This window comes from Mustela nigripes, chromosome 7 (assembly GCF_022355385.1).
Source record: "Mustela nigripes isolate SB6536 chromosome 7, MUSNIG.SB6536, whole genome shotgun sequence".
Taxonomy (NCBI): Eukaryota; Metazoa; Chordata; class Mammalia; order Carnivora; family Mustelidae; genus Mustela; species Mustela nigripes.
In genome coordinates this window covers 57,351,083-57,371,327 of record NC_081563.1, presented here as the reverse complement: position 1 = coordinate 57,371,327, position 20,245 = coordinate 57,351,083, and the positions used below count along the sequence as shown (strand labels likewise).

General features: G+C 44.6%; 1 protein-coding gene across 2 annotated transcripts in view; it reads right to left on the bottom strand.

Moving 5' to 3' along the window:
• The window catches only part of SPRED2 (sprouty related EVH1 domain containing 2), a 116,569-nt gene extending 96,549 nt beyond the window's left edge, over positions 1-20,020 (bottom strand). The window contains exon 1 of one of the 2 annotated variants that reach the window (XM_059405960.1): positions 19,930-20,020. In XM_059405960.1, the coding sequence (XP_059261943.1) occupies positions 19,930-19,955 (26 nt within the window). In that variant the 5' untranslated portion in view covers positions 19,956-20,020. The remainder of the gene's footprint in view (positions 1-19,929) is intronic. The other variant, XM_059405961.1, reaches the window with a different exon arrangement.
• Positions 20,021-20,245: the final 225 nt, after the last annotated feature.

Below are 20,245 nucleotides of genomic sequence, written 5' to 3'. Positions count from 1 at the left end.
TTTTTAAAAGATTTTAATTATTTATTTGACAGACAGAGATCACAAGTAGGCAGAGAGAGAGAGAGAGAGAGAGGAGGAAGCAGGCTCCCCGCGGAGCAGAGAGCCTGATGTGGGGATCGATCCCAGGACCCTGGGATCATGACCTGAGCCGAAGGCAGAGGCTTTAACCCACTGAGCCACCCAGGCACCCCGGTATGCATTTTCAATGCAAACAGCCTGGAGCCTTTCTATGTATGGACCATGCACACCTCCCACCCCCACCAACCCCGCCACCCTAGACTGCACAAAGAGAGGCAAACAGCACATGTCTAAGAGTTGGCTGTATCCAGAAAAGCGCCTCCAATTCTGGTCCCCCAATTTCTTGGAGATGGTTGAACTTGAACACAGATAAGGAGACAGGGATGATGCCTGGCCAGCAGAACGGAGGACACACAGCCTTCGTGCATCAGCAGGGCAGTCAGAACAAGAGAACCGGTTGTTGCTGCTGTGGACAGTGGTTCCATAGAAGGCTCTGCCAACAAGCAGAGCCGCATGCCCAAGACACTGGGCACGTGGGTTTCTTATCACGGAAGTGTCCAAGCAGAAACTGAAGGGCCACTCAGCGTGGTGGAACAGGGCCTACTTCTCAGCTCCCTGAAGTGGTAAGATCTTTGGATTCGGTGTTTCAGTCCTGGGAGGGGGAGGAAGGGGGTGTGCTTTCATATGGACAACTGTGCCGTCGACCATGAATAACCCTATCCCCAAGAGCTTATCATAGCAGCTCATCATAACATTTGTTTTTTCTAGTGGACACAGAGATTACCAAATTAAGTATCAAATGTGGTGATGTGGTAACTTAAGTATTCCCAAGGCCAGCAAGTGTCAAATCTATAAACAGTTTATGAATGAGTATAAATTTTCAATAATCAAGAATGAGTACTTCTTGGTTACCATGCAGTTTACTGAAAATTTCCCAAAATCTATATAAAAAGTTGCCAATATTCCTGCTCTGGGGGCACACCACCTCAGAAATGCTAACAATCCGATTTACATCAACATGCTACTAGTAAAACCACTTAAAGAGAGAACTGTCAACTCTTAAAAACACCAAAAAGGGCCTGACATCATCAAGGAGCAGGTTGTTTTCTCATAGCCATGCACTACGGCACATGTTCATTCTCACTGAACATCTGAATTTGACTCTTAATTTCACCTGCCAGTTTAGCAATCTGCTGGTCTCCAAATAGAAGAAAGGAGGAAGAGAAAACTGGCTTGTTTGGTTTTCACATGTGTGTTAGGTAGTAAACTCTTGCACTGTTATCCCACGCGGGGTAAGAATCAGTATTCTTGTTCTACCCAAGAAGTACTGAGGCTCTCGGGATAAGAAGTGCTTGCCTAAGGGCAGTATTGGTTGGTCACTAATGAATGAGTGGACCCTCAACCCTGGTCTCCCCAGCTGGGAGGGGCTCATTGCCCCACCATCCAAAATCAAGAACAGCTGTGGTGGTAGCGCTCCTGCAAAGTTGTTTGGACCTTAAGCCCTTTCTCAGAGGTTCCAACCCCTTGTCAAGACACTAGTCTAAAAAGAAATGCACAAAGTCAAAGTCAACTGCAGGAACCTTTAGAAGCCGCACGACTGAGCGCCACCGGAGTGACCTCAGATTCACTTGCCTCAACTTTTGTGAAGGAAGCTTTTTTGAGGGGAGGAGCAGAAGAGGAGAGGGAGGGGACTAGCGATTGACAGGAAACAAGAAATCTACAAAGGAAGATTCTAATTGGAAGATTGAGAGTCTGAGGTGCGCAGGCCCAGACAGTCATGCTCAAGCTGCCATTTTTCTGGAGTTCTTATTAAGTCATTAGTTGACGTCAGTCCCATTTTTTTGGTTTGATTTTTTTTTAATTGTGGAAAAAATATATAACATAAAATTTTATCATTCTAACCATTTTTAAGTGTATGGTTCAGTGGCACTGAGTACATTTACATTGTTGTGCAAGACTGTGTCCCATTTTCTTCTGGTTCTGGGTGATAAGCTATAGTCTTAAAACCTGGCATCAGTTTTTGTTAGAGACATCTGTTCTAAGTCAATGTATTTTCATTTCTAGGTAAAAGCATATGATTCTATAATTCTGTTTTCCTTTAAATTTGAGCAAATACGGGTCTCACATTAGCAAAGTTTTGTCAAAAATCAAATGCAAGAACTATTCTTGTTTCCTGCAAAATAACTGGTTCCACTCCACTAAAGAAAACAAAACAAAACAAAACCTATATTTATTACTTTAACTATTAAAATAGCTAAATACGTATCCTAAAAGCAACTGTGTTACATTACCAAGTTAATAGGGCTGTCAAAGTTTTAGTTAAACCTTTTTTAAAAATAATTTTTAAAAAGCCATAATTTACGGCAGCTATAGGTGATTTTTCATATGCTTTAGAATTTTTTTTATTAAAGACCTCTTGGATCAACAATTAGAATTTATTTTTTATCCCTTATGATCTTACTTCACATGTAACATCAATTTGGTATCTTCCTCCCTTAGTAATTATTTGTTATCCAACATAAATGAGGTGGAACCAAGAAGGAAGGGCAGGAAAAGGAGGAACACTTCTCAGAACATTCCCATTCACAGACATGGAGGTGTGTTGCCTTCTGAATACCTTCCAAAATGGCAGAGTAGTGGTAGTGACAAGCTGGGGAAGTTGGAGGAGGGGCTTTATTATTTTTTAGATATAACTGACATATAACATTATGTTAGTTTCAGGTGTATGACATGATTCGGTATTTGTAGATACTATGAAATGATCATCACACAATAAATCTAGTTAACATCTGTCACCCAGAATCTTTAAACAGAGTAAATTTTCCCTAGTCAAGACCATCTTGGTTGGTTACAACCCTCTAGGTTTGACTACTTCCCAGCCTATCCCCCTACTTCCCCTCTTCCAAATCCTGATTAGTCTGAGGCACATTAGAATCTCCTGGATTTGCTTTAGTAAGGACACACACAGTGGAGGTGAAATTCTAATTCCATTTGTCCAGGGATGAGAAAGGTTAAGACTGTAAAGCAGGAAGGGTAGTGCATCCTAAACAGTGTCCCAAACCAACCCTGGGCCTCTGTTCTACTGATAAACTGTCCTTGTTAGGACAGCTTGGGGGGCAGGGGGCGGGGTCTGTTTCAGGTTGTACACCAGGGGTGGTGGGTGGACCGCACCTACCTAATTCTCTAGGTCACTGCTGTGCTGCTCATTGTGGAGTAACAGGAACATGGAAGGGGGATCCATCATTTACAACCAAATGATCCGAATCATTTGGACAATTCAGAAGCACTGAACTAGGATCTTCAGGTTCACAAGGGACCCTTTTACTTCCTGAGTAAAAGAATGCCCAGCTGAAGGAGATCAACAGGAAGAAACAAAAGGGAGGGATGGATAGAAGCCCAAGAGAAAAAAAGTTTTAAAAATATAAGTTTCCTATCCTACACAATGATGAATGAATCTTGTTATCACATGGGGAGTCCTGACTAAAGACTGTATGTAGTTTGAAAGCAGGAATGGGAAATGGATCAAATCTCACTGTAACAAAGTAGGGTATGCCTGCCCAGCCTGTTTGTGGGACCTTTGGTTTGTGGGGATAGTGGCTTGGTTTGGAGCTTATTTTCATTCTTTCTCTAGCCTAAGTTTCCACAAGCCCTTGGCTACAACACTACCTATGTTTGGTACAGAGGATAATCCTACGTTTATCTGGTTTCAGCCTATAGGGCAGTGGCCCTAGAAAAACTTGGAAGTAGAAAGCTACCATAAAAACATGCTCTTATATGACCAGGTGGTCAACTCTTCCCTTCCCTCCTTAGGGGCCACAGCACCTGCTGGCTTAAAAGCGCGCAGTGTTCTCACATTAATGTGCCAAAACCGCCACCCTTCCCATCCTGGCATCCACCTACCCCCACCCCACGAGACCTGCATATCAAATATTACTTCCTGCTGTCTATGACCACATTGCCTTGGCAGTTAACATCAAAAGCAAACACATGGGGAGAACAGAAGGCACTGGAGCTGGGGAGGAAGAACAAGGAGAGGTAATGTTTCAAAACTTTTTTGCTGGTGCCCAGGTGCAAAAACCTTGGAACATCACATGTATTTCAATTTTTCACCCGAGGGCTCATCTCCCCTCTCCCAGAATGGCAAGCTGAAAGAGGCCCTCCTCTGTCTCTACCCCCAACCCTTCTGTCCCTGAAACACAACACGTGGAAGCCAGACCTCAGGAACCCTACTTGCCATCTGCAGGTGAGCCACACAGGGACAGCGTTTGGCAAGCTCAACTACTGTAACCTATTGCATAGGAGCTGACCAACGCTATCAATCTGTTCAAAGTGTTGATGGTTCACCGTCTACACGGGCCACGTGAACCCAAACTGACTGTTTCCACCATCTTTATCTTGTCTCCTGGGGGTTCCACAACTTGAGGATAGCAATTGTCATGACTGTTTAACATAGTACCCAAAACAAGACTGGAACCAAGGCCAGATGACATCTGCTCACTGACATATCCCAAACCACTGACTAGCATGGTGACCCCAGTACACACATCTGACCTCTCCAGACTGCAATTTACACGTAAAAGAAGGGAGCTGAGATGGCATTTTCCTAAGATCCTCCCCAGTTCTATAATTTTATGATCTAATTGCAACCATTTTGCTCTACTAAGGGCAATGTATCCTGCACACTTCACAAGCAATTTCAACAGACCAGTGCTGTGTTTCTGCATAAGTAATAATACTAAAAACATATCAAAAAACTCACACCACTTACTTGGGTTACTCCCAAATTTTAAGTTTGATCTACAAAGTAAAGTTCTGAATTTCACTGCATACTTGACCATCTTCCAATAAGCGTTAACGACACCCTCCCTGGAACAGAACTTTTTACAGCAATGACTACTGCATTTAATTAAGGCTAGAGAGCAAAGTCCTGCCCAGGTATGGCAGAGCAACAATTATTAGCAGCCTTCTTGACTCCAGCCTAGCCTGCACCCGCTAACTAGTTCAACTAATTTGAATTTAACAACATATCACATCATCTTTTCTTCAAAACCCTAACCAGCTCTGTCCTACCTAAAGAACAAATGTCCAAGTACCTGCTTTGTTAGCCTGGCACTCAACAGCCTCCCAAAGCTAGTCTCAGCCAATCCCACTGGCTTGTTCTCTGAGCTCCCCCAGCATAAACCTAGACAAGGAGTTTCCTACCTGTGGAAGAGACCTTTGGACAAGAGATGCCTCCCCGCTATATGGCTTGATCTGTGCCTCCCGCAAAATACCACCAATCACCCTTATTTAAGTCCTCTAAGATTCAAGACCCACCCTGCCAAAAGTGAACTCTTCCCTGACTGGGGCAGCAATTAGTATTTTAATTTCTACTTTGTATTTCTCTCTGTTTTAAAAAAAGAGTATTATGCCAACCAACACATGAAAAGATGCTCAGTATGACTGATCATCAGGCAAGTTAAAACCACATTAAGATATCACCTTACACCTGCCTGAAATGACAAGTATAAAAAAACAAAACAAAACCAAAAAAACACACCCCCAAAAAACAAAACAAAAACAAAAACAAAAAAACCAAGAAATAACAAGTACTGGTGAGGATGTGGAAAAAAGGGAACACTCATGCACTGTTGATGGGAATGTAAATTTCTATATTGACCCATCAACAGAGGTCCCTCACAAAAATTAAAAAGAGAAATGCCATACAATCTAGTAATTCCACTACTGGGTATTTACCCAAAGAAAATAAAACTCTAATTCAAAAAGATACATACACTTCTAGATTCACTGTAGTATTATTTACAACAGCCAAGATATGGAAGCAATTCAAGTGTTCATGGAGAGATAAATGGATAAAGAATGTGTGGCGAACACACATATATACACCATGGAATATTAGCCATAAAAAGGAAGAAGATTTTGCCATTTGCAACAATATGGACAGACCTAGAGAGGATTATGCTAAGTAAGGCAGACAGAGAAAGACAACTAGCAAATCACTTCACGTATATATGAAACCTAAAAAAACAAAGCAGAATAGACCGTAAACACAGAGAACAAAATGGTGGTTGCCAGAGGGAGGTGGCGTGGGGGAATGGGCATAAGGGTGAAGGGGAGTGGGTGATACAGGCTTCCAGTTACAGAATGAGTAAGTCACAGAGATGAAAGGCACAACTCAGGGAATACAGACAATGGTATTGTAAAATGGTGTTGTGCGGTGACAGATGGTAGCTACACTTGCGATGAGGACAAGATAAGGTAAGGAGTTGCTGAGTCACTATTATGTTGTACACCTGAAACTAATGAGACATTGTGTGTCAACTATGCTTCAAAAAAAAAAAAAAAAAAAAGAAAGAAAGAGAGAGAGAGAGAAAAGAATATCATGCTTATAAATAAAACAATTTTTTAACATTTACTCTCCCTACAATATCTGGAACTAGACGAATCCTTCAGTATCATTATGCTATTCAACCGCTTAATTTTAGAGATGAGAAAGCAGAGTCCAGAGAAGCTCGACATCTTAGGCCACACACCAGGGTAGTGGTGAAGAAGGAACGGGAACCTAAATTTCCTGTCTTCCAGAGCTCTGTACACATGTTAACAGGGTGACCATCTTCTGTGCTGCTTGGTATTCACTCAAGAGTGCACAGCACAGGTACTGGACAGTGCTGACCACGGGAGCTAAAAAAGGCAAGAACTGAAGACAGAGAAGACTCAAGCCCCCAGCACTCCCAGCTTTAATCAGAAGACCAAACATCATGCCAAGTCTCTAGAGGAGAGGGCCTGACTCACTTTCATCTCCTCCTCCTCCAACTACACTTGGCCCCTACTTTCCTCAGACCTTCCAACCAATCCACCCAGGAGTAGGAACACGCCTTCTTGCGCCTGCATCCCCTACAGAAGGACCACACTTATGTTCTTACATCCAGAATGAGGGCCACAGGGATTCCCAATTTTCTAAGTATGAAGACTCAACGGGAGAAAATTCGGATACCAGCTCCCCTCCCCAGGGATTACAGTTGTATTTGTTATAAACCATAAGTTAAGAAAAATATACGACAAACATCCACTGTGAATTGTGTAGTGTTTTAAAGAGGTCATGGTTTATTATTCTGTAAATGCAGCTATGTACATTGAAACAGAGTAATAGTTACAAATGGGTGACATTATGTATTTGGTTTACAGACACCTGGGAGTGTTTATGGGTTCTCAGACATTGGGAAGTGCTAGGTGGTGGCATCAGACCAAAACTTCAGATGGGATATCCAGGGGTAGGGGTGGAGGGTCTTTAGTCTCTCATCACAAATATGGCAGACTAATGAACACACAACCAGAGGGTCATCAGCTCATTTCAGATTTCCCACCGCATCTGCCCCCATGTTGCAGTTTTACTATCACAGCATTGGGGTATTTTTAGTACCACTGTTTTGGGGGAACAAAGGGTCTCTCATTTACTTCAGTCCTCTGGTCTATTCTTGGCTTTCCTAGCCATGCTGCCTCAAGTGGAAAGCCCCATCCCAATTCACATTCCAGTCTTTTCCCCATCTCTCACCAGGAATCATCTCTAAAAAGTAAGCAACTGACAAGTGATGGATAATTTGCATTTTAACCCTATTCAAATTTGGGTAAATGGTTTAATATGCATACTAATATTCCATCATTATTCCAATTAAGGAAACTATTATGTTAAAGTGTTTAATCAGGAGAATTAAGGAGAACTCCAGACACCTAAAATTAACCTCTAATAGTCTTGACATTCATTTCATTTAGGTGCAATTTGCCAAGCTATAAGCAACTCCTTGCTTAAAACTTCTGCTCAGGCACGTGGGTATTCCTGATAAGACCTAAAAGCAATTCATTTCCTAACTAGATTGCTGTCTAAAAGAATAAACTGAAAGGGCTGCAATTTAAATACAATCAAATCCCCAAGCAGTGCATTCCAGAAGACTTAAACACCATCATCGGGATCCTGAGGAACAACAATGCTATTCGCATCAGAAACAACACAACCACTTCCTCTTTCTCTGACCTTCTCTGTTTAATTACTTCCTGTGATTTCTTCTAGGGCTGTACGTGCCTGCTTCCCCAGGCAGCAGGCTTTCCATACAAGACGGATTTGTCTGGAAGGTGCAGAATGCCAGCTGACCATAGACCTTACATACAAAGTGCTGGGACTTCATATTTCTTTTTAAATGATGGATTTCTTGGGCCTCCTGGCATTCACCAAGAATGCTTTTTAAGCCGTAAGAAAAAATTCTTCCAGCATATTCCCATCTAAAGCCAAGCTCCATCTCAAAGCTGGAAACTCTGCCAGGGATGGAGAAGTGGCTGCTTGATAATAGTATGTCTCCATGTGGAAGCACCACCTTCTTCAACAGATTCCAAACACCAAGTATGTGAAGTCAACTTTGAAGACACAAACCTGGCCGCTGTGAGCTTACTACCGGCACTACCGGATATGCCCTGATAACCCATGAACTGTCATCCACGGAGCAGCAGCACCTGGAAGTTTATTAAAAAATGGAGAATCTGAAGGGCACTTCGGAGGTGCAGTGGGTTAAGCATCCAACACTTGGTTTCAGCACAGGTCATGATCTATCTCAGGGTCCTGGGACTGAGCCCCGAGTTGGGCTCCATGCTCACTACAGAGACCACCTGAGATTTGTTTCTCCCTCTCCCTCTGCCCCTCCCGCTTCTGTTGTCCATCTGTCTCTCTCTCCCTCTCGAATAAATAAATCCTCTTTAAAAATGCAAAATCTATGGGGTGCCTGGATGGGTCAGTGGGTTAAAGCCTCTGCCTTCAACTCAGGTCATGATCTCAGGGTCCTGGGATCGAGCCCCACACATAGAGCCCCTCATCTGCTCAGCAGAAAGCCTGCTTCCCCTCACCCCACCACCTGCCTCTCTCTGCCTACTTGTGATCTCTGTCAAATAAATAAATAAAATCTTGAAAAGAAAATACAAAATCTGAGGCCTTTCTAAACCAGAATCCTCACTTTGCAAGACTCACAATACAAGTTTAAGTTTGATCCTCCTCCCAAAATAGCTAGGCTAAAACACAGGTCCAGAATAGTATGCATTGTTATCCATTCTCATCTAGACTTCAAGGATAAGGTGGCTAGTTCTTTTCCCCAAAGAGGTATCTGTAAAGTTGCTCTTTTTTCTTTGAAAGATTTTATTTATTTGAGAGAGAAAGAGAGAGAGAGAGAGAGAGAGTGAGCAGGGGGAGTGGGAAGGAGAAGCAGACTCCCCACTGAGCAGGAGCCTGACAAGGGGCTTTATCCCAGAACCCCGTGATCACTACCTAAGCCAAAGGCAGAGAGACGCCCAACCAATGGGGCCATCCAGATACCCGTAAAGTTGCTCTTTGTATCAGTACAGAAAAGGTCACCTCTGGGGGCACTGCTTTCCAGGGCTGAAAAGAAATGCAAGAAAGAAATGTCACCTCATAGCTCTGAGGCAGTTTCAGGATTCAAAGTAAGTTTTAACTTCATTTGCTCTACAATAATATAAATCAAGCTGTACACACAACACAATTTTTTATATAAGAAAACTAAAGCTCTACAAAGTTATGACATGTAATATTCTATAATTATGGGGCCCGAAGTTAAAGGACCTGGATTAAAAATAAATTCTGCTCTGTGACCTCAGACAAGATACTTAACCTTTCTGCATATTCTCCTGGCTGTCAGACATATTCCATCCACATGTGAGGGCACGAGTGCATGTACACACAACACACACCCCCCAAAAATAACTTGAAGAGCTAGTTGGGGGATTCTGGGAAGGGCAGATGCTCTGGATGAAGACTGCCCCCCACCCTCAACTTGGGAATCCTGATGCCTGCAGCTCTAGGGGGAGCCCTGCAGAAGCAAGGGAAGAAAGGAAAAACAACTCTGAGAGTCAGTCATCAAGATGATGCTGTCTTCATACCCCTAAGGCATATGAAAGTGCCTAGCACCCTAGAACACAAGGTCCCTAAGGCCAGAGCCTCCTTCTGAGTCACAGTTCCAGTCCCATGCCATCTCGGTGTCTGGTGCACTAAGGTACACAGTAAGTGAATGGCACTCACCAGGTAGTCACTCCCTTGGCTCAAGCCTCACCAGCCTGGTTATTTACTTACCCAATAAAATAATTAACACATGGCTTTGCAATTAGGGTCCAAGTATCATTTTTTTAAGATTTTATGAGAGAAAGGAGAGAGAGAGAGAGCGAGCATGAGTAGCGGGGAGGGGCAGAGGGAGAGGGACAAGCAGACTTCTAAGTGGGGAACCCGATGCAGAGCTCAATCTCAGGGCCCTGAGATCATGAGCTGAAGACAGACGCTTAACTGACTGAGCCACCCAGAGGCCCCTAGGGTCCAAGTATCTTCTAAAGACCGGTGCCTGGGTGGCTCAGTGGGTTAAAGCCTCTGCCTTCAGCTCAGGTCATGATCCCAGGGTCCTGAGATCGAGCCCCGCATCGGGCTCTCTGCTCAGCAGGGAGCTTGCTTCCTCCTCTCTCTGCCTATTTGTGACCTCTCTCTGCCAAATAAATAAATAATATCTTAAAAAAAAAAATAAAGTCAAGTAATTTAGATTTAAAGTCTACCACACTCTGAAAACCTCTGGAAACTAGTACTCCCTGATTTTCCTTAGTATAAAAGACATCAGAATGGAGGGAAAGGGCCTCAAAGCTAGTTTATAAACAGTAGACTCTGGATATGAAACCTGTTTATACACAGATTAATGAAAAGGCAACCATTAGGCCGTCAGACCCAGAAGGAATACTGAGCCAGTACATGCTCCCCTGGCAGAGCAGACCTGTTTTGGAATACTGAGTCTGAGAAAAATCATAGATTTGATCTAACCTATTAAATGAAGGAAAAAGATGAAATGACTACATTAAGACTATATTCACACTTTGCAGCTTTAAAAGACCTGTAAAAATGAATAAAATTACTGGAATGCTGGTGATTACATTAAACATCTAATCTAACATTTACTTTATTTCTTGGCTGAAAATATAAAACATAAACACCAACACGGCATACAAATAGAAAAAACAAGTCACAAGCCAACTCACTCCTAAGGGAATCTTCAGCCAACCCCCCCCCCCCCCACACACACACACCTACCCCACCCAGACCAAGCCTATGGACTCTGAAAAACAATCTGAAAGGCATTGGTGATAGGATTTCTAGACCTCTGGCAGGAATGTCAAGAAGGCCAAGGATGTTACTACATCCTTGTAGTACAAGGCCAAGGATGTACAGGTAAGTACACTGACAGTAACAGAGGAGGCCAGCTTCTGTAAGACAGGAAATCTTAAAAAGACAGCCAACTGAGTAAAAGTGCCAGCAGTCAGCTGGGCATTACTGACATGACAGCACCAAAACTAATGAGTTTCTCTAGGTCCTATAAGCATAGCACCAGAAAGCCGAACAGAAAGCAGAATGTGACTTCGAGGCTCTAATTCTCCTAGTAACCCCCTGGAGCAGGTCACTTCAACTCTCACAGGCATTAAAGTGAGAATCTTGTTCTTTGACTCAAAAGGTGCTCTGGGCACCTCAGTGGCTCAGTGGGTTAAGCCTCTGCCTTAGGCTGGGATCATGATCTCAGGGTCCTGGGATAGAGCCCCACATCGGGCTCTCTGCACAGCAGGGAGCCTGCTTCCCCCCCCCCCACCCTGCATGCCTCTCTGCCTACTTGCAATCTCTTCCTCTGTGTTGAATAAATAAATAAAACATTAAAAAAAAAAAAGGTGCTCTGAAGGTAAAATATTGCAAATGGATATCCTCTACCTTGTAGATTCTGAAAATAAATCATACTGTGCTACATGATATGAGACACTGGAGGTGGGTGAGTCCCACTGAATTCCCAATTTATCAGGCACTGTGCTGAAATGCTTTACCTTCAAGATTTCATTTCCACTTTTTAACAGCCTATGAATTAGATAGAGTGACCTTCATTTATATTATCCCAGGACTCCTGGCTTAAAACACCTTCCAGGGGCCCTTAATCAGCAGAAGACAGAACACAGTATGACCCCAAAACACCCATTTCCTCCACTATCATCACGGCAGCCGGTCCCTCCTGGACATTTTGAAAAGGTAACCTCAAAATCTTTTGGAATGTAGGTACACTAAGAATAATAGTTTATATTTTGATACAAGGTATAATTACTTTTCAATTAACAAATATTTGCTTTAATCAATCAACAAACACTTGCAGACAGCCTACTATGCGCTCAGCATGCTGCAAGACTATGGGTATAAGGCTTCATAAGTGATTATTCCCAACACCAGCAGGGCAGATAGGGCTAGCCTTCTCCATGCATTCTCAGGGTGGGATGCAAAACTAAGTAGTATCTGAAAAATCAATACTGGATGCCAGGGCCAAAGCAACCCACAGAGGAAAAGAAGAGGAATAAGAAATGAAAACGAAGAGACAAAGATACCATTACCAGATGAACTAGGAAAGACAATTAAAAACTTAACCTGATAATTAAGTTTAAGCACTTAGGAATGGCCAACAGGGAATATATCTAAGAATGAAAACAACCAGATCTGAAAAATCATTCTATCAGTACACAGAGGAGCCAAACCCATACATTTCAAAAGCTGCCCTTATTCTAATCCCTTCAATTGCCAGTTCCTAGCAAGTATTTTATTAAAATCCTGGCCTGACTTCCTTTCTATGACATGAGACACATAACAAGCTGCAGGACCAACGTGTCACGCCCACCAGTGCACAGAAAATGCTTTTTGCTCCACAGTGCACTATGTGTACTGGTGCAAAATAGTCCTTCTACTCCAGTGACTACATGCCCCTGAACATGCTTTAAAAAATCATTAATGTTCTGGTCTTACATACTGCTTAAAGGGAAGCATTTACAGGAGTTCATCAATATGACTGGGTCTCAAACAAACAAAACCAGCCCAATTTACACAACAAAACAAGCCAAAAAAACCATACCCCCAAACTTGGGGCTCTGCCTCTATTATCATCATGTTCAGTTTCTGAGAGTTTTGCTGTCAGACTGTGTATTTGCTTTCAGCCCGGGGAATATAGGAACTGTGCCAATACTGGTGTTCATGAGCATGGCTGTCTCTGACTTTGAGTGCCGAGACTCCACGAGAACCCTGCGGCTACTACAAGTTGTTAATATTGTGATTTCTGTGGAGATTCTCCTGCAGAGGCAGAAACATAGCCCCTGGCTTGTAAGGCACTCAAGATCTTCCACTTCCCAACTCCTACAACACTGACTGGAACCAAAATGGTTTTGAGCTATCAATCACAGACCACCACCACCAGATCGTTCGGCACCCAAGTTCCACAAAATGTGCCAAGGGCTTCTTGTGAAGGCAGTTTCTCTGAGGGGGTTTATCCACATATTTTCTGTGCACAAATACAATTACAATTATTGCATTCATTGGTAGAGACAAAGCATCCTAAAATAATTAAATCCATTTTTTAATTCAACAGACATTTATTAAGCAACCATAATGTGCCCAACAGTATTGGGCCAACAACTAGAAAACTAAGTAGTTAAGAGGTAATCCTGAATTCAAGAAGCTCATATTCTGGTAAGAATCTAGTCGGGTATAGGCCCAACTCTAAATGGTGGGAACTGCCCTACAGCATGAGGAAAAAATACTATAAAGGGTCCTCAGTTTTGATGTGAAGAGGGGACGGAAAAGAAAGAATGGAAGGACCTCATCAAAGTAATGGCTGCAGAACTGGTGGGAGGGGGAATGAGCAGAAATTCACTTGCAGAAGAGAAGGAAGAAAACTCCAGAATACAGAGCCTGAGTAAGCAGACTGCTGAGGCAGAATAGTTTTGGTATTTGTACTGATTCACTTTTATATATTTTATCTGATTAAAGGAAGTGGAAAGCAGAGGGGATCAGCCATAGCTAGAAAGGAGGGAGCACTCACTAAGTCCTCGTGGAAACAAGCCTAGCAGATGGAGAGAAGTACAAGTTCACCACCTAGAAAGATGAAGGGCCTTACAGTAGGCCCTTGACTTTATACAATTGCATGTCCTGGCTTACAATTTTGTTAAGGTCTTTCCAAGTGTTTTGTTTTGTCTTGCTTTCAAGATCTTCTGGTGAATGGACCAAGATTCAAATTCTGCAGAGCCAACTCCATGTTCTCAACATTTAAGGACTCTATTCAGGTGGAGTATAAACACCTCTTTTTTAAAGGCTGATGCAAAGAAACTGGATCAATATTTATTGTACCAGGTCTAATTTCTACAACTGTATTTCAACGAACATACAGCTGACATACAGCAATAATCAACTCTGGATTCACACTCCAAATATCTTATGGTGTATCATAGAATTCTCAAGCCTAGGTTTATTTAAATTCACCTTAATTCAGTACGTGCCCCATGGCAATTTCAGGGAAGATAAAGGAAGTAGAAAAAATTATGGCAATGATAGACTGTCACCAATTCAGAAGAATCAAGGACAGCATGACTGACAGAAACAGTGTGAGCTCAGAAGTCAGAATGACTAAGGCTGGCCCACCTGTCCTCCTCTGAGAAGGTACCTCACAGTGGTTAACGACAATCCTTTCTGGGCTGCCAGGATGGTTCAGTCATTAAGCAGCTGCCTTCTGCTCAGTTCATGATCCCAGAGTCCTGGGACTGGAGCCCAACATCAGGCTCCCTTCTCAGTGGGAAGCCGGCTTCTACCCTCTCCCGCTCCCCTTGCTTGTGTTCCCTCTCTCACCGTGTGTCTCTGTCAAATAAATAAATAAATAAAATATTAAAAACAAAACAAAACAAGTCCTTTCTGAGCCAGGCTGCTGGAGTCAAATCCTAACTCCTTCATTTACTAATGATACGATCTTGGACAAGTTACTCATCTTCTCTGGGGCTCAGTTTCCCCACCTATAAATGGAGGTAATAATACCCCATCTATCTCATAGGACTGTTGAGAAGACTAAATGACTAAAGTGTCGTCTTAAGCAAAGCAACTTAAGCTTCCTCATCAGTTAAATGGAGTAACTCCAGAGCACCTGGGTGGCTCAGTTTTTAGCCTCTGATTCTTGATTTCAACTCAGGTCATGATCTCAGGGCTGTTTTGAGGGTGGTGGGATCCAGCCTCTCTCCCTCAGCCCCAACCCACCACCGGTGGCTCTTGTGTGCACACGCTCTCTCTCTAAATGAATACATAAAATCTTTAAAAAATAATAAAATAATGGGGTAACTCCTTCTTCATAGGATTATTTGAAAAATTAACAAGCTGAGCCTATAAGAAACCTATCCCAGTGGCCTTCTAAGAGCCAACACCGGACACCTGTTTGATGCTTGGTGCTCGACAGTAAGCTTTACATAGGATATCTCCTTTAATTTTCATAGCAACTCCATGAAATTGCTAACATTCACTCCCATTTTATTCACTCAGATAAAACCAAGGTGAAAGGGGCGCCTGGGTGGCTCAGTGGGTTAAAGCCTCTGCCTTTGGCTCAGGTCATGATCTCAGGGTCCTGAGATCAAGCCCCGCATTCAGCTCTCTGCTCAGCAGGGAGCCTGCTTCCCTTCCTTTTTCTCTCTCTACTTGTGATCTTTCTGTCAAATAAATAAATAAAATCTTAAAAAAAAAAAAAAAGCCAAGGTGAAAGAAATAACTTGCCTTAGATCAGAAAGTGAGCAAACAGCTGAGCCTTGAGCTGTAAGTATAAGTTAAATGCCTTTAACTCAGGATCATTAATTGGCACCTGGCTGAAATGACAGTTGTAAAAGACATTTTCAGTCAACTGCGCTGAATGTTAAAGACAAAAGGGAATAATTATTAATTTTGTAAAGTGTGATGATGGTATTGCGGTTTCCTGGATGAGTATCCTCATCTTGTGCGAAGTAAGCTCAAGTATTCAGAGACAGGACATTCTGACGTCTCATTTCTTTGAAATGGTTCGGTAAAAATATCTGTTTTTTGTTGTTGTTTTTTTAATGGAAGACCTTTCAACATTAGGAAAAACATGACTAAAAGTCCATTCTCAGCAAGATATGTCTTTCAGAGAAGTATTTATGAGAGGGACAGAATAGCTACATGGTAGGCCGATGTCTTCTGCGTTAAGCTCACTTGAGAAGGATTTCTTCATTTTGTCAACAAATTTCCAAATCATTCAAGACCATAATCAAATGCTTTCAAGATACAGACAAAATGCACATGATCAAAAAAATTTTTTCCACTCTTTTGGACAAAAGATTCTTTTCAACAGTTTGTTGATGCTTTTTACTTTTAAATTATTTTTTAAAATCTGTAGAAATGTAAAACTTAACATGCATTTGTAGCTGGAATGGGATCAGAGGAGAAAGGTCAGAGTATTTTTTCTTTTTTTAAAGATTTTATTTATTTATTTGACAGAAAGAGACACAGTGAAAGAGGAAACACAAGCAGGGGGAGAGGGAGAAGCAGGTTTCCTGCTAAGCAGGGAGCTCGATGTGGGGCTCAATCCCAGGACCCTAGGATCATGACCTGAGCTGACACTTAACGACTGAGCCACCCAGGTGCCCTTCGAGAAGTTTTTTTTTGTTTTGTTTTGTTGTTGTTGTTTTTTAAGATTTTTTATTTATATATTTGACAGAGAGAGCAAGCCAGCGAGAGAGGGAACACAAGCAGGGGGAGTGGGAGAGGGAGAAGCAGGCTTCCCGCTGAGCAGGGAGCCTGATGTGGGACTCAATCCCAGGACTCTGGGATCATGACCCAAGCCAAAGGAAGACACCCAACCACTAAGCCACCCAGGCGCCCCTCCCTCGAGTTTTAAATCGACATAGAAAAGAGCATGAGAAGACCAAACATTAATTATTTTTTAAAAGTAGGCACAATTTTGACAGTTGCAAAATTCTGACTTTACTGACACTAAACATATTTGTTATATATCTGTACCATTTAATAAAAACCTTAAATATATATGGACTATCAAGAAAATCTATTTTAGGGGCGCCTGGGTGGCTCAGTGGGTTAAAGCCTCTGCCTTCAGCTCAGGTCATGATCTTAGAGCCCACCATTTTCAGCAGAGAGCCTGCTTCCTTCTCTCTCTCTCTTTTTCTCTCTGCCTGCCTCTGCCTACTTATGATCTCTGTCTGTCAAATAAATAAATAAAATCTTGAAAAAAAAGAAAAGAAAAGAAAAATCTACTTTACCTAAGGCATAACTATTTCTCCCATAGGTCTCCCATTTGAGGTCACCAAACTGCTTTATTTTAATACACCTTGTCTACTTCCAAAAGATATCTGTAAGACCTCAAACATAAAGCCATTAGAAAAGAAAATGAAAGATCAAAATTCATACTAGAGAGGTAAATAAATCTAGCAAAAAGCTAGACTAACTACAACTACTGTAATCAAGCAATAATTTTAGCTCTGAGCTTTCAGACAGTGGTTGCAAAAAAACCCAACAACAAAAAGGCAATCACAGCAAGTCCTGCAACCCAGAGAGAAACCTTCTTCCAGGCACTAACATTTAAAAGGAATTTTTCAGATGGATCATTACGTAAGAACTTGAACAATACAATGAACAGTGTCCACAAATGGCAGTTTACAGCCCCTACAGCCCGTGTTCTTACGGGCTTACGTTTCATGTCTCATGCCAAGGTCATTACATTAAAAGTAATCCCAGGAAGGCCACTTCTGCACTGGGCTAAGGTGCCACAGCTTTCTGATTCTCTAACTGAAACCAGAACCTGTCCTCAAATACCCACTGTCTCAACTGGGCTTCTGACAGCAGTGGAGGCAGCCAGTTCCATGCTGAATTGCTCTGAAAGCATGAAATGAGATATAGTCATTTCTTGCTGGTGATGCCACCCCAAATCCCTTTGCTTTGGCTAGCAGATGGGGTAGGTGCAAAGCTGACATGCTATGGTGAAAAGTGAGAGGCCAGGCCAGTATTCCCAAGGGATGGAGGTAAGGAACCCAAGGCAGGGCGAATGAAACCAATCTGTAACAAGAATCCCAAAGTTCAGAGCAAGGCAACTGTCCCTCCCTGTTACTACTATCTGTGTGTGCCAGGACAGAGGAAGACCTATAAAAACACTTGTCTATTAGTCAAGTTGGTATGGGGGCAAGGCCCACCAGCAGATTTCTTCCCCACAAGATCAACCCCCCCCCCCATTTTACCCTTTCCTGAAAGCAAAGCAAAATGTTTGAAAAGACCAGCACAGGTGGTGGGACTGCAGCAACAGGCACACCAGGCAGGATGCTCTCCAGGTGCGGTGTCTGGCAGACCAGGGGTTACTGCAGTCAAAGATCCCCAAAGGAAGGAAATGCTCTTTCCCATACACCACCCCTCTCAATACCCTCTCAGGCCCAGCCTGGCAACAGCAGAGGCCAAAGGATAAAGGGGCATTAAAAAAAAAAAAAAAGTGAAGTAGTACTCTGAAGAGTAGAGCACAGCATTCTGTCACCTGCTACAAGAAAAGCCCTCCCTGTCAACCAGCCCTGAGTCACTTCCCCTCTCTGCATTGACTGTCAATGCTCACAGGGGCAAAAGACCCCAGGCCTCTGGAGCAGATACACGCCAACCCCCACGACCCCACAAACCCACTCTCTGGGCCTCTCCCCAGGGTGTGTCCCAGTGGCTACCAACCGGCTCTTCTGCGTCCAAGCCAGCGCCACTGCTACCTTAGCTAATGGCAGCTCTGAATGAAAGGAGCCGAGGCAGGCTCCGGATTTATGAATGTGCAGGGGAGGAGGGGAGAGATATCATGTGACAATAAAGGAGAGCGTCTTATTCACAAAAAAAAAAAAAAAGAAAGAAAGAAAGAAAAAAAAAAAAAGTGGCTGGTGGCGGGCACAGCCACTGAGCAGCGGCGTGGGCCGCCGTGAGGTGACCACTCCGACCCGAAGCCGACGACCTCAGGCGCGGGGCCCAGGAGCCCTGCCTCCGCTGCTCCCCTAATTGGAAACGCCTCGGGCGGGGGTGGGAGAAAGCCAAACCCGATTCCACTACCGCGAGGCTGGAGGGAACCTCACCTTGGCCCCCGGCTGGGAAACGTCCCGGATGCCCCGGAGGGCGGCGGGTCACCCCGGAGACCCTCCAGCGGAGCGCCCCGAGCATTGTTCCCTTCGGGCCCGCGGGCCGGGCACGCATGCCTGTGCATGCGCGCACACACACTCGCACACAGATACATACATTTACACACACACACACTCACATACACACACTGGCCCGCAGCACACCGCCCCGCACGCTCCCGCCCGCCCCCGCAGCACACGACTCGGATCCGCCCCCGAGCGGCCCCGATCCCGCGGGGCGCCTATCTCAAGCCCAAAAGCGCGTGCACACACGCTCACACGCGCCGCGGGACCCCTCCAGCGGCTCCCGCTCGGCGACCTGCCTGGGGATCCCTGCTCACGCAGACCCCAGCGCAGCCCGCGCCCAGTCCTCCCCTGGCTCCGCCGTGTTTTTTATGAATGAAAATGTGGTATGCAAATGAGAGCGATTCAAGAAAACGAAATGGCGGAGCCTGGGCCCCAGTGGGTTCCCTCAGGGACCGGGGGGCGAGCGGCGGGGCAGGAGTCACAAAGTCACTACATGAAAACCCACCGACCCCGGGAAGCCGTAGCGGGGGTGTCAGGTCTTTCGCTCCGGCCACGGAAGATTTCGGGGGGGGGGGGTGTTTGTGAGTCCCCGGAGAGGGAGCGGGGACCGCCCCGAGGTCACCCGCGCGCCCTTGGCCCCCGCCACGGCCACCAGCCCGCCGACTCAAGGCGCGCCCCCGCGGGCCCTAAGCAGTCTTTGCCCCCTCCTCACTTCAACAACGCGGGGGGAAATCTCGCAGCCCAAAGCCCACAGGCCGGCTAGTAGCTGCACCCCACGCCAAGTTCACCCAAGCAGCGTCCCTGCCTGCGTCCTCAGCCCCGGCTCCCTCGCTATCCCCGCGGGGCACCCTCGTCCCACCCCGCGGCCAAACTTACTCGTCCGGGTGTGTTTCTTCGGTCATTTTCCTGTTCACCTAGACGCCTGTCCCGCGGCGGGCAGCTTTGCTCCCTTCATCTTCCTGTCCGCTCACCCCCCTTCTTCACATCTCCGGAGATCGCCTGATTTGGTTGGGGAGGGGGAGCGGCGAGAGATGAAGGGGCGCCGCAGAAGGGAGAAGGGGAAGCAGGGCGATAGGAGCGCGGGTGAGGTTTGGGGAAGGGGTGCAAAGGCAAGCTGCGGGAGGAGTGAGCGCAGCAGCGCCCGGGGCTCTGCAGGAGGGGCTCCGGGGGCTCGGCAGCGAGCAGAGGGGGG